The sequence below is a fragment of the Dryobates pubescens genome, chromosome 3 (assembly GCF_014839835.1).
Source record: "Dryobates pubescens isolate bDryPub1 chromosome 3, bDryPub1.pri, whole genome shotgun sequence".
In the NCBI taxonomy this organism is placed as follows: domain Eukaryota; kingdom Metazoa; phylum Chordata; class Aves; order Piciformes; family Picidae; genus Dryobates; species Dryobates pubescens.
Window position 1 is genome coordinate 850,554 of NC_071614.1, and position 14,138 is coordinate 864,691.

At 56.5% G+C, this 14,138-nt stretch overlaps 2 protein-coding genes across 2 annotated transcripts in view; both read left to right on the plus strand.

The window, feature by feature from the left end:
* CPA6 (carboxypeptidase A6) overlaps positions 1-5,952 on the plus strand; it is a 33,627-nt gene extending 27,675 nt beyond the window's left edge. The window contains exons 11-12 of the mRNA XM_054180130.1: positions 439-648; positions 5,822-5,952. Of these exons, the coding sequence (XP_054036105.1) occupies positions 439-648; positions 5,822-5,952 (341 nt within the window). The remainder of the gene's footprint in view (positions 1-438; positions 649-5,821) is intronic.
* Positions 5,953-10,929: 4,977 nt separating this feature from the next.
* ARFGEF1 (ADP ribosylation factor guanine nucleotide exchange factor 1) overlaps positions 10,930-14,138 on the plus strand; it is a 48,343-nt gene continuing 45,134 nt past the window's right edge. The window contains exon 1 of the mRNA XM_054178967.1: positions 10,930-11,172. Coding sequence (XP_054034942.1) covers positions 11,049-11,172 — 124 coding nt within the window. The 5' untranslated portion in view covers positions 10,930-11,048. The remainder of the gene's footprint in view (positions 11,173-14,138) is intronic.

The following is a 14,138-nucleotide window of genomic DNA, read 5'->3' on the forward strand; positions in this document are numbered from 1 at the left end:
GCTTTCAGGGTGCCTCTGGGCACTCACCTTTACGTATTTATCAGCAGCAATGAGGTCACCCTCAGGCTCCTCTTCTCCGAGCTGCAGAGCCCTCAGCTCCCTCCGGCTGATGGAACATCAGGAAGGTGTTCCACTCCCTTCGGCATTTTTATGGCTCTGTGCTGGACTCTCTCAAGCAGTTCCCTGAGGTCCCTCTTGACCTGAGGGGCCCAGAACTGGACACAATATTCCAGCTGTGGCCTCACCAGGGCAGATTAGAGAGGGAGGAGAACCTCTATCAACCTACTGACCACAGCCCAGCGGTGCAGTCATTATCCAGCGGTGACAGCCAATTATCCAATGGGAGTAATGTGACTTTCTTTCAGCCTTTGCAGTCAGGGCCTAGGTTAAAGCTCCCCCTTGGCAGTGTAACAGCTGCTCTCTGACCTCCCCTGGCAGACGTGAGCTCGGGCAGCTCCATGGACTGGGCCTACAGGAGCGGCGTGCCCTACGCCTTCGCCTTCGAGCTGCGCGACACCGGCACCCACGGCTTCCTGCTGCCCGAGGCGCTGATCCGGCCCACCTGCGCCGAGACCCTGCTGGCCGTCAGAGCCATCGCCCTGCACCTGCTGGCCAAGTGCCGCTGCCCGCCGCTGCCCAGGGCTGCCGGCCACTGCCTGGGCTGAGAGCTGCTGCCCAGGGCTGATGGCCGCTGCCTGGGCTGAGAGCTGCTGCCCAGGGCTGCAGGCCACTGCCTGGGCTGAGAGCTGCTGCCCAGGGCTGCCGGCCACTGCCTGGGCTGAGAGCTGCTGCCCAGGGCTGCCGGCCACTGCCTGGGCTGAGAGCTGCTGCCCAGGGCTGCCGGCCACTGCCTGGGCTGAGAGCTGCTGCCCAGGGCTGATGGCCGCTGCCTGGGCTACCAGCCACTGCCCAGGGCTGATGGCCGCTGCCCAGGGCTGATGGCCACTGCCTGGGCTGAGAGCTGCTGCCCAGGGCTGATGGCCACTGCCTGGGCTGCCAGCCGCTGCCCAGGGCTGATGGCCACTGCCTGGGCTGAGAGCTGCTGCCCAGGGCTGCAGGCCACTGCCTGGGCTGCCAGCCGCTGCCCAGGGCTGATGGCCACTGCCTGGGCTGAGAGCTGCTGCCCAGGGCTGATGGCCACTGCCTGGGCTGCCAGCCGCTGCCCAGGGCTGATGGCCACTGCCAGGGCTGAGAGCCGCTGCCCAGGGCTGCCGGCCACTGCCTGGGCTGAGAGCTGCTGCCCAGGGCTGATGGCCGCTGCCTGGGCTGAGAGCTGCTGCCCAGGGCTGCAGGCCACTGCCTGGGCTGAGAGCTGCTGCCCAGGGCTGCCGGCCACTGCCTGGGCTGAGAGCTGCTGCCCAGGGCTGCCGGCCACTGCCTGGGCTGAGAGCTGCTGCCCAGGGCTGATGGCCACTGCCTGGGCTACCAGCCACTGCCTGGGCTGAGAGCTGCTGCCCAGGGCTGCCGGCCACTGCCTGGGCTGAGAGCTGCTGCCCAGGGCTGATGGCCGCTGCCTGGGCTACCAGCCACTGCCCAGGGCTGATGGCCGCTGCCCAGGGCTGATGGCCACTGCCTGGGCTGAGAGCTGCTGCCCAGGGCTGATGGCCACTGCCTGGGCTGCCAGCCGCTGCCCAGGGCTGATGGCCACTGCCTGGGCTGAGAGCTGCTGCCCAGGGCTGCAGGCCACTGCCTGGGCTGATGGCCACTGCCAGGGCTGAGAGCCGCTGCCCAGGGCTGATGGCCACTGCCTGGGCTGCCAGCCGCTGCCCAGGGCTGATGGCCACTGCCTGGGCTGATGGCCACTGCCAGGGCTGAGAGCCGCTGCCCAGGGCTGATGGCCACTGCCTGGGCTGAGAGCTGCTGCCCAGGGCTGCAGGCCACTGCCTGGGCTACCAGCCGCTGCCCAGGGCTGATGGCCACTGCCAGGGCTGCCAGCCACTGCCAGGGCTGAGAGCCGCTGCCCAGGGCTGATGGCCACTGCCTGGGCTGAGAGCTGCTGCCCAGGGCTGATGGCCACTGCCTGGGCTGATGGCCACTGCCAGGGCTGAGAGCCGCTGCCCAGGGCTGATGGCCACTGCCTGGGCTGCCAGCCGCTGCCCAGGGCTGATGGCCACTGCCCAGGGCTGATGAACACTGCCTGGGCTGCCAGCCGCTGCCCAGGGCTGATGGCCGCTGCCCAGGGCTGATGAACACTGCCTGGGCTGCCAGCCGCTGCCCAGGGCTGAGAGCCACTGCCCAGGGCTGATGGCCGCTGCCCAGGGCTGCCAGCCCCACAGCACTCCTGCTGCTGCTGCCCTTTGCCATCCCTGGAGTTCCAGGTGCCTCTGCTCCTGCCAGGCTGACTCGGTTGGGAGGAGATCCTCTGCTCTTTGCCGTGCAGAGGTCCATCAAGTGTCTGTACCGACACAGCTACCAGCTTGGTGTAAAATACTCTGTTCTTGTTGCAATAAGCTTTGGTTCTGCGACTTCGGTGGGGCAGGTCCAGCTGCCCGGAATAAGTCTCTGCTTCCTGACAGTCCCTGGCCTTCCTCCTTTCCCTTGGAGGAAGACTTCCCTCCGTGGGGTCTCTTGGCCCAGGGGATGAAGTTTGCATTGATGCGTCTGTACTCTCTGACCCAACACAGCCCACAGCTGGCTGTGCTGCTCGTGGCACCATGGCCTCCTTCTGCATGCACACAGCCCTTTGGAGATGCACTTTCCAATGGATTTCTCCCGTCCTGCCATTTCCTGACCCAAGGTTTCCTTCAGCCCTACAGAGAAACCCATTTTCCAGTGCAGGTGTTGGGGTGGACTCAAACTCAGCAGATTGCCTTTGAAAATGCAGCTTTTTGCCAGCGACATCTGAGACACTCAGTGGAGGGACAAAGCATCCTGCCACGGCTGGGTGCTGGGGAGCCAGCAGTGGGCTGGGGCACCTGGGCTCTGCTGCAGCCCACTCCCACCAGCCAAGGAGCCAGCCCTGCTCTGCAATCAAGGGCTGCTAGCTGCTGCTCTCTGCTCAGTGTCCCTGCAGGGAGCTGGGGGCTCTCTGGCTGCTCTTCTCTGAAGTCACATTTTTTGCATGTTTTAAGGGAATTAATAATAGATCCTCCAGTGAGCTGGAGGTGACAGCAGAAGCTTCACAGCTGGAAGAGCCAGCAAGCACCAGGTTTGGAAGAAGAATCATGAAAGCCCAGAGGCCAGAGCAGCTTTTGTTCCATGTGAAACACGATCTTTTCTCTTCTCTGCAAAAGTCTCTCTTGTGCTTTGCAAACACTGGGCTCCGCCTCATGCCCTGGCATGGTAAATAAAACAGATTTCTTGATACAACTATCAAAGCCTTTTGAAATACTCTTCACATTTCATGTCTTGTGGAAGCCTTAGCTCAAGGATGTGAGAGTTTTTGCCCCCCTGTCAAACAATACCCACTCCAAGGACGTGACACTTGAAACCCTATATCCTCTCTAAATAATTACTTGAACGGAGCAAATGAAATGCTCAGCTTTCACCAGACTAATGCAGCACCTCCTGGTCTCCATCTGTGCACATGGATCAGCAAATGCAGGTGGGCACCTGCTGTGTGGAGAACATTCCACACACAGGCAGCAGAAGACATCTGCAGTATGCCTGGGCTGTGCTTCCTGGAGGGGAGGTGTTTAAGTGCAAAAGGCACCATCTATCTGCTGCAAGGCATTGGACTGGCAGGCAGGGAGGGCCAAGATTGGCTTCCTCTGTGGAGAGCCTATGATGAAATGAATCAGAGCCTGGTCCCAGTGCGGGGCAGAGGTGCATCTCCTCCTCACTCCTCATCAGGTGCCTGTAAGGCCAGGCCCGGGAGATTTTTCTCTCTCCTTCTGCACAGCAATCATTTTCCTCAGCACACAGCTCTTCAGGAACAGATTGATGCCACAGCTGAAAGGGATAAAGCTGCAGCACCACCAGCAAGAACTTAAAGAGATGCCATAAATTCCAAGCCAAGAGCAGTGCTGGAACCCAGGAGATGAGGCTTAGACAGGAATGCTTCCAGGGAAGCCCTCTTAGGCTTCACTAAATCTTGACAATGTCTATCTCTTTAAACCACACTTTATGCTCAGATTCACTGGAGGGCAGAATTCAAGGCTGCAGTGACAGGGAAAGTTATTGGATGTGGATCATTTTCCTTGCCATTCCACGTGGGAAAGCCTTTAGCACAGACAGAGTCAGTCTGTCTAGGATATGTCTTCTTCCACAATGAACAATAGATAAAGAACAGTCTTTAAACTCTGCTAATTCCTTTGCCACACAAAGGAGCATCACTCACATTAATCTCTCTTTGCCCTAGGTGTTCCCTGACAATTCCACACAGCACTGTGGAAAAGACCCAGACCTTCAGCAGCCCATTCACTGCTGCTCAGCACAGGGACAGCAAAGGGCAGTAATGCCACAGCCAAAGGTACTCGAGATTCCTGAGGTACCCCAGGCAATCCTCTCATTCTTGCATGCCTGGAAAACCCCAAGCAGCCCTTGTGATGCAGGGGACAGTGATGCAGAGTGCTAAGGGACAAGGAGGAGGTGGAGCTGCAGGCTGAGTGATGCTACTGGCTCTGTTGTCCCTGTATCCATCACCTGGGGGGCAGCTCTCAGCCTTCACCTGTCTGGGAGGAGAATTTCACACTCTCCTGCTCCAGAGAGGGGACTTAACTCATCTGACTTCCAGTGTATGCAAGCTCTTCATCTAAACTCGATTGACTTGGTTCCCTCTGTAGTCCAGAGAGGAGAATAAAGGCTGCAGAGGCTGACAGGTCACATCCATCCTGCACTGGGTGCCGGTGGTGCTGCAGGAGTTACTCATTAGATGTTAGTCTCTGTGCATAGCAAGAGCCCAGCTGACAGCTGAGGCTGGTGCCTAGCTTTGGAACTGTTGGATTTAATGAAGATAAATTCCACTCCAGGATGAGACAGAGCCTTTAATTTCCAGTACATCAACCACGCCTCAGCTCTGCCTGAGTTCAGATGCCCAAAGTTCTTCCTCAAAGGGTGGCCCGTGGCACATGGGATGTGCAGGGAACAAACAGCCTGCTTAAGAAGAAATGGTCTTTATTGTAGCTGTCAGTATTTGTCTCACAGAAAATACCTGCACATGATCAGCAAACTGCCTGCATCTCTTTCTGCTGTGTAACTTCAGCTGTAATGCAGGCAGCTCCAATTTCTGCAGCCACCACCAGTGAAGCCTGGTGTCTTTCAGGTGCTGTGGACCATGAAGGCTTCTCCCTTTCCATCCCTCTCATGTCTCTTTTAATCCCACCACTTATTTATGTTACTCTGCATTCCCATTTCATTTCTTGTCCTGGTAGTTTGCTGGAGAGTCCTCATTAATAACGATTAGCTTCCTGACCCCAAGGTAGCGCCCTGATGCATTCTTCTCCTTTCATGGACAAGTTAAACAAGAAGAGCACAGAGCACACAAAACCCTGCAGACACACAACATACCTCTGCAGGAATCACCAAGCAATGTGGAGTATTCAAAATCTGTCACCAAAACCAGCAAAGTCTGTGGCTGGAGAGACCCAGAGAGCAGCTCTGAATGTCCCAGGTGCTGTGAATCAGTTCAGTTTTCAGCACTCCAGACTGCAGGGCAGCTCTGACACCTGGCTTGAAACCAGAAACATGGTGGAAGTCCAACCAAAACTGTCACAGGCATTCCAAAAGGCCTTGTGCAGGTACTTGAGGGAACAATTTTCTAGTAAACAGGGAGGTAATTGGGCTACTGGAATGGCTCACTGCAGAGCTGCTTCCCTGGCACTGTGGGCAGGACCATCCCTGACTCCCACTCAATTTGATGGTTCTCATTGCTCATTTTCAGCCCTGGCACGAAGCCCACAGTTCATCACAGGTGCTGAAATATCAGTTATTGCACTTGGGACAGGAAATAACCCACTGCAGTTGCTGGAGGAAACAATCAGGCAGATTCAAAGGTCGCTTCGTGACAGTTAAAAGTGGTTAGTGCTCCATTCTCTTTGCTTCTCACCTTCATTCACAGACCTTCCTGATCTGCCTCAGCCTTTCAGCGTGGATATTGTAACACTTGGAAGCCATCCTTGTTATTCATTTCATTTATCCTACCCAGAGATTAAAGGGATACTTTTCTCCAGCTGAATTCCATTCAACTTTTCTCAGTTCCTTTTCATTCTCAACCTTTCTTTTGTTACTCTCAGCTTATTGAAAGGGACCTTTGAGAACGCCTGAGCTCTGAAGCCAGCTGCTGAATCCACCTCAGACCAAGGGCGAGGGAGTCGTTCAGCTTGCAAAAATCAGGCTACAAACAAGGCTTCAGCCTCCCAAGGGCTGCTCAGTGTCTCTCTGTAAACCAAGGCTTCAGCCTCCCAAAGGCTGCTCAGTGTCTCTCTGTGAACCAAACCTTCAGCCTCCCAAAGGCTGCTCAGTGTCTCTCTGTAAACCAAACCTTCAGCCTCCCAAAGGCTGCTCAGTGTCTCTCTGTAAACCAAGGCTTCAGCCTCCCAAAGGCTGCTCAGTGTCTCTCTGTAAACCAAAGCTTCAGCCTCCCAAAGGCTGCTCAGTGTCTCTCTGTAAACCAAAGCTTCAGCCTCCCAAGGGCTGCTCAGTGTCTCTGTAAACCAAGGCTTCAGCCTCCCAAAGGCTGCTCAGTGTCTCTGTAAACCAAAGCTTCAACCTCCCAAAGGCTGCTCAGTGTCTCTCTCTAAACCAAGGCTTCAGCCTCCCAAGGGCTGCTCAGTGTCTCTCTCTAAACCAAGGCTTCAGCCTCCCAAGGGCTGCTCAGTGTCTCTCTGTAAACCAAGGCTTCAGCCTGATAACACACTGATGGCTGAGTTGCTGCTGAGCACTGCTAACACCAGGCCAAGGACTTGCCAGCCCCTCAGTGGTGGCTGGGGAACACGAGGAGCTGGGAGGGGACTTGGCCAAGACAGCTGACCCAAAGGGCCAGTTTCCAGCCAAATTCTGAGCTTGCCTGCATCACCACCAGAGGTGAGGCTGTTTCCTCACTTCTAGCTGCCATTTCTCCTGCAGGTGTCACAAGCACTGCCAATATCTCACTTTCCCAGAGCATGTCCTTGCTCAGCTGCAGGCTGGAGGATGCATCCCAATACAGCAGGAGCCTGCACTTCTTAGCTTTGAAGAAGAAATCTGCCAGCTTGCAGCAGGTTCCTCGCACTGCTGGATGTTTGGTTCATTACTGGTCACTCCAGGGTGTCACGTGCCTTTGTGCAAATGTTTGGAAGCAAAATAGGAATTACTTATTGATTGATATTCCCCAAGCTAATAAACGTTTGCTTTAGGTTCTTTCAGTGCTGCAGTGGATGTGCTGCAGTCTGTTTAACCTCTTCAGACACTCACTCTGCAAACAAATGATCAGCTCTGCATCTCAGCTCCTGAATTCACCTGCAATAAAGGAGCCCTCCTTCAAATGCTTCAGCCCATTTCTAGTGAGTGAGTGGCACTAACACACTGCTCCCATCTCTTGACCCATCCATCTCACACACAGAGGCAGGGCTGAGTGGTCTCTTGCACAGCAGAAATACTAATGGAGACTCCTCTTAAAAGCAGTACCTTAAACAATAATTTGGCATAAAGTGGCCTGCCCTCCTCTTGCCCATTTTCTTGTTCCTGCCCTTGTGTTATCCTCACCCTTGAGCTGACACAAACAGCCCTGAGTTGCCTGGTGAATCAGGATATGGAATTTATCTGGATTAAAAACCCTCTGTTTCTTGTCAGGTTCATTTCAGCCTTATTAAACTCTGAGTGTAATTCAGCACATACTTCAAACATGACAGTGCAGATGCTTCTGCTGACCAAGGAAGCCAGAGACATGCAGGCAGAAGGAGGGCTTCTCCTAGTGGCAGTCCTGCCCTATGCTAGCTTGAAGTGATCATTATTAGTGTGCTGTCAAAAACCTCATCAAGATGATTTAAGAAGACAGTGCCCCCAGGAGCAGTAGATGGGACCTGCTCCTCACCCCAACCACATTTCCCCACTCCTTTTTTTGTGTGTAAGAATTACTGAAGATGCAGGGAAGTTTGATCAGTCCCCTGGGGTCACTGAACAGCAGCCTGTTTTTGGCTGGAGCACTGAGCTGAACTGGCTTGTGGATGTGGTGCTGAGGGACACAGTATAGTGGTGACCTGGCAGTGCTGGGTTAATGCTTGGACTCTTAAAGGCCTTTTCAGCCTGAATGATTCTATGTTTCTATCTTTAGTTGGGAAGACACAAATATTCCTTCACCACTTTTTGAGTTTTCCTCTTTCAGTGGAGACAAATCCCTTGCTCTTGAGGTAATCAGCAAAGAGCTAAACTTGTTCCTCATGCCTCTCAACAAAATTTGCCCTCAAAATGCTTCCTCCATGTACACAAAACTCCTCATAATTTATTCACTTCACAGTAACCAAGGCTGTCCTCACAACAACCAAGGCTGTCCTCACAACAGGCTCTACCCAGAGCACTGGGACCCAGCACTCCCACCTTGGCCCTAACAGAGGGCACTGGATTGCCTTTATCTCCAGTGCTTGTACCATAGCTCCCCTGGGATTTCCACCCTTATTGGCCCAGCTCTTGGAGGGAAACTGGATATCAGCTTGCTGGCAGATGCTTCACAGTCACCTTCCTGTGCAGTTTCAGAGGCAGTCCCCTGATGAGAGGCAGGCTCTACGCTGCTGCAGGGTTCAGGCAGGGCTGTAGCGGTAAGCTCAGCCCAGTGAGCCTGAGTACAGAAAGCAAAGATTGACACCACGTGGAAAAGAAATCCAGACGAAGCAGGAAGTTGAATCTACTCCTGCCAGAGCAGGGCCTGTCTTTGCTGACAGGGCTTTTACCCCAGCAGGTTGATGTTTCAGCAGCAATGCTCTGTGCTCAACCAAATCATCGCTCACAAGTCAAATCATCTCGTGTACAGCAGATGGAAACAGGCATTAGTGTGAACAGATCAGCGCAGTCCTCAGGACTCCTGGTGCACAGATCCCCCTTGTCTTCAGGAGGTTGCAACTGCAAGTCTATTTCTGCCAAATGGACTGTGAAAATCAATAGCCAGCTCCATTTGCTAAATGACACTCGCAAGGGCTTGGCTAAGGAGATTCGGACTTGGGTGGTTGGTGCAAAACCAGCAGCAAGAGCTCTGTGGAAAGTCTGCCCCTTGCCACATGGTCACCAGCAGGCAGCTTTGCAGCTTGGGAAGACATCCAAGTCATTGACCAAAGTCACCTGGAGTGCTGCACCCAGCTCGGAAGCCCTCAGCACAGGACATGGAGCTGACGGAGCAGGGCCAGAGGAGGCCACAGAAATGCTAAGGGCCTGGAGCACCTCTGCTGGGAGGAGAGGCTGAGGGAGCTGGGGTTGTTCAGCCTGGAGAAGTCCATTTCAGCAACAATTCCTGTTCTGCTCTTACAGTCAGGCCTGTCATTCACCTACAGCTCCAGCAGAAGTCCCCTTGCCAGGGTATTCCTTAACAAACCCAAATACAGGCATCTGTGAGGGCTTTTGTCACAAATCCTTCCAAATTGAGCAACCTGGCTGAAGCAATAGTGGCAGCATGAGCTGCCGCTTCACTGGGAGACTGGACTAAAGCTTTTAGCACAGAGGTGCTCTAATTGACCACTCAGTAAGGAATGCAAAGCTGCTTTCGAGGTGCAGCAGGGCGGCAGGACAGCCTGGGCAGGCTCTCTCAAATTCCCCATGAGGCAGGGATGGGGATGAACATTTCTGCAAGGCTGTTGTTCCGACTGAGGCTGCAAGGCCAGAGGAACAGAGGGCAGGCAAAGTTAACTGGGGACAACCTCGTTCCTGCGTGCTGGCTTTCCAGCCAAGCAAGAAAACAGCAGACACTCCAAACAGTTTGATAAAACACCACCACACAAAAGCCACGATTTAGCCTTAAGAGAAGGTGCAACTGTTGTTTTTAATGCTGTGCACGGCACAATGGGGAGGAACTGTGGGGTTTCTGGCCCGGATCAGCAGGACCAGAGCAGGGATTGTCCTCTTGCACTGGGCACCGGTGAGGCCACAGCTTGAGCAACGGGTCCAGCTTTGGAGCCCTCATTCCAAGGACATTGAGGGGCTGGGGCAGGTCTAGAGCAGGGCAGTGAAGCTGGGGTCTGGAGAACAGGGCTCAGAGGAGCAGCTGGGGGACCTGGTGGTGTTTGATGAAGAGGGGGCTAAGAGCAGAGCTCATGGCTCCGCACAGCTCCCATGAAGGAGGCTGGGGCTGGTCTCCCGAGGCACAAGAGGACAGGACGGCAGGACACAGCCTCGAGCAGCACAGGGGAGGCTCTGCAGCCGAACGCCGCGCTGGGGCCGCGCCGCACAGCCCGGGGGCTCCGCCCCGGGGCCGCCTGTCGCCCTCACGTCAGGGCAGGTGGCGTTTCCCGGGGAGCCTTCCTCCCCCGTGGCGCCGGTGGCCCGGAAGGGAAGCCCTGTCCCTCCTCCCCCTCCTCGGCTCCCAGGTGGCAGCAGCCATCTCCGCGCCTCGCGCCGCTCCGCTCCACCTGTGGCGCGGCCGCGGGGCGGGCGCGAGGCGAGACCCCCCCGGCCCTGCCCGCCGCCCCCCGCCCGCCCGGGGCACGGCCGCCGCTTCCTCCCGCTCCGCAGCCCTGCGGCCGCGGCCCTGACGTCGCTTCCTTCCAACATGGCGAGGGCAGGTTGGTGCTGCAGCCGCCGCCGCTGCTGCTGCCGCCGCCGCCACCGCTGCTGATGGAGGCGGCTGCCGGCCGGGCACGGCTCGGGGACTGAGCGCGTCGCGGTCGGCGCACACGGGCAGCGGCGGCAGGGGCAGGAAGAAGGAAGGAGAAAGCTTCGTCCCCGCTCCCTCCCTCCGCCGCGGGGGTTGGCTGTTGCCGCCGCCCGGGCCCACCCCAGCCTCCCCCCCGGGGGGAGCTGCCGAGCGGGCGTCGGGGACGCCGCGGCCCTCCCTCCGCGGGAGCCCTTCCCCCGCGCCTGCCTCGGGCCCGGCCCCGCGGCCTCGCCGCCTGCCCCGGCCCCTCGCAGCCCTCCCCCGGCGGGAGCGGCCGGTGCCCTGCTCTGCCTTTCTCTCCCCACCCCTCCGCCTCCTCTCCTGGCTCGTGCCCATGTATGAAGGGAAGAAGACGAAGAACATGTTCCTGACCCGGGCCCTGGAGAAGATCCTGGCCGACAAGGAGGTGAAGAAGGCGCATCACTCCCAGCTGCGCAAAGCCTGCGAGGTGGCCCTAGGTGAGCGGCGGGCAGGGGTCGGGGTGCGCGCCGGGGGCCTCTCCTCCACGGCCTGGTGCGCGTTTGTGTTGCGGGGGGGGAGAGAGCCGGGGAGAAGGGGCGCCCCGGGGCCGCCCTGTGCCGAGAGGGGCTGCCGGGCGGGGAGGGGCTGGGGCAGGTGGGGCTGCGGCGCAGGTGTGCGGCGGAGCCGCTTTAGCTGTGCGAGACTCGGGCTGGGTGCGCAGAGGCCGCGGCCTGCGCCGGGCTCGTTGCGGGGCCTCCGGCAGCGGCTGCGCCCCGGGCCCGGGGGGAGCGGCGCTGCGCCCCCCGGCCGAGAGCGGCCCCCGGCCGAGAGCGGCCCCCGCCGCGCACTGACAGCGGCGGGGAGGGCGCTGCGGCGCCCGCCGGGCTCTCTCCTCCTCCTGCCGCTCGCAGGATGAATAGGCAGAGCCGGCGGAGCTGAGCGGAGCTGACCTGGAAGCAGACGGCCGGCGGGGAGGGAGCAGGTGACAGGCAGCGGTGCGGGGGGAGGACGCGGGGGTGGCGGAACGCGAGAGACAATAACAGCAGCAGGAGCTGGGAGCCTTGCAGTCGGGGCTCTGTCCGAAGGGAGAAGGGATAGGGTGGGCCAGGAGGCATTGGACTCGACGATCTGAGAGGACTCTGCTGTGTGCCAGGGACAGCCAGAGCCGGGTGGCTGCTGATGGTGAAAGGAGCTTCCTCCTTGCTCGGCAGGGCTGCTGCAGCACCGGGAGGTGCGAGAGTGTTTGCTCCGGGCTGGGCAGGGGACTTGGGCTGTCAACATCCCCTCCAGAAGCTTCGTTGCATGCACGTGTAGTGACAGGCAGCAAAAAGGTGTCCCTGCCAATGGGAGGATGATCTTCCAGGTCCCTTCCAATCCAAACCATTCTGTGAAACCATGAAGAAGGAGAGCTTGGGCTGTACAGTTGTGGCACAATGAGCAGTGGCAGGGCTGGAGCCGATGTGACAAAACATTGACGTGTTTACCTCTGGAGAAGGGCCTGCTTTATTTCCATAACACACCAACGGGCTCTGTCCCTCCCAGTCTTGTGCAGCTGCTGCTGGGGTTGGAGATGGTATCTTGGTTTTGCACAGCAGTGATGTTCGTTTACATTGATTTGTTTGGGGAGATAAACTGAAACTTGCTTGGTTTGAAAAACGATTTTCAAGTAGTTTCAACTTGTTCTTTTGTCATCCAGGTTATCTCTTGTAGTAATTTCAATTACAAAACCAAACCTTGTTTTCTTTGTGAAAGGCCTTGGCAGTTGGAGGGGGGAAGTGGCAGTGGTTCAACTATTTGTTTCTTTCTCAGTAATTCAGACTGGGAAAGCGTTTTCCTGCAGTGCTCACCGGAGTTGTGGGTGATCATCTGATGCCTCAGGCAGGTGGGATTAACCTGCCACCCCTTTGGTCTTTCTCTTAACTTTATTCTGTGTACTTGGGAGAGAAATAAAGCAGAGCTTTACATGGTTAGTGTGAGGCAAGCTGCTCTTGAAGTGTCTCAGAAACAGCCACTCTGGGTTTTAGCTTGAGACTGACAGGCAGGCTTTGGAGAGGCCTCCAGAGTATCCATTTGTCATTTCTGGTCCTGATGTGCTGTTGTACAAACCCGTGCTGCTGCATTCCTTGAGGATTATGCTGCATCTATTTCTGATCTGTGAGCTCTGAGGCAGAAAACCCCTACACCATCCCTGCTGTGTTGCTGTGGCAGGCTGGCCTCTGGACAGATGAGCTCCTTCTAGTGTGGCCATTTTTCTGGGCAGCCTTCTTGTAGCCCCTTCAGGTACTGGAAGGCTGCTCGGAGGTCAGCCTGGAGCCTTCTCTTCTCCAGGCTGAACGACCCCCAGGTGCTCCAGCCCCCGATCGTCTTGGTAAGCTCCTCTGCACCAGTTGCATCAGGTGTGTGTCCTAAACAGCTAATTTGGACCTCTTAATTGTTTACTTGCATAGCAGCTGCTCTTAATCTAGGTAGGGAATGAGTTTACCTTACTCTGCATTATGTATGGTCCATAAAAGGCCTTGGCAGGGGGTGGGGTGGAAATCCTCAGCTGAATATCAAGTTTTTAATAGACTGAAGAAAAACTGTTAGTGCTTTGTGCCAGTGTGGGCTGTGCCTGGAAGGTGCTTTATGGAGGGGCCAAGCAGAGCAAAGCAGAATTCCCTGCTGGTGTAAAGGCTGCTGGTTCAGCTGCAGATCAGCTGCTCTTTGAAACAAGAACAGCAAACACTGTAAAAGGACACAGCTATGTTCCTGCTATGTACTTGGAAGCAAAGTGTCTGTGTGCTGCTTGGAGTTCTGGAAGAGGGCTGAAACTGTGTCTCAAAAGGTTCTTCAGTGCTCCTTGGGCAAGTCTGCCATGCAGAGGTCCTGCTGGATGAGGTAGCTCTCTGGCAAGTGGGAAGAAATTCTTCACTGTGAGTGGCAGGATTCTGGAATGCATTGTCCAGAGAGGTTGTGGATGTCCCCTCTCTGGAGATGCTCAAGGCCAGGTTGGATGAGGCCTCGAGCAACTTGGGCTGCTTGAGAGGTGTCCCTGCCCATGGCAGGGGGGTGGATTAGGTGATCTCTAAGGTCTCTTCCAGCCTCAGCCATTCTGTGCAGTCACCACTCGTGCTGCCATTCCACACACATGAAAGATGGTGAAGCAGCAGGATATCATTCAGCACTGGCCCTTGGTTTTCCTGAAAACAGGTACCCCTGGCACCTCAGAGTGACTGACCTATAGACTGACCTATGCACAGACTTGGCAAGGGCCTGGCAAAGGCTCGCCAGCATAAATGCTTTCCTGGCCCCTCACCCCCATGGCTAACCATGCTCTGCTGTCAGAGGGAGCCAACAGTCAGGGCAGCAATTCATGTGCATGTTGTGACCTCTGGGGGCCTTGGGAGAAGACCTTCCTAAAGCAGCACAAGCAGGTACAAATGCATTTTGAGGAGCAGTGTTGTGTTACTCCTCTGGAGTCATT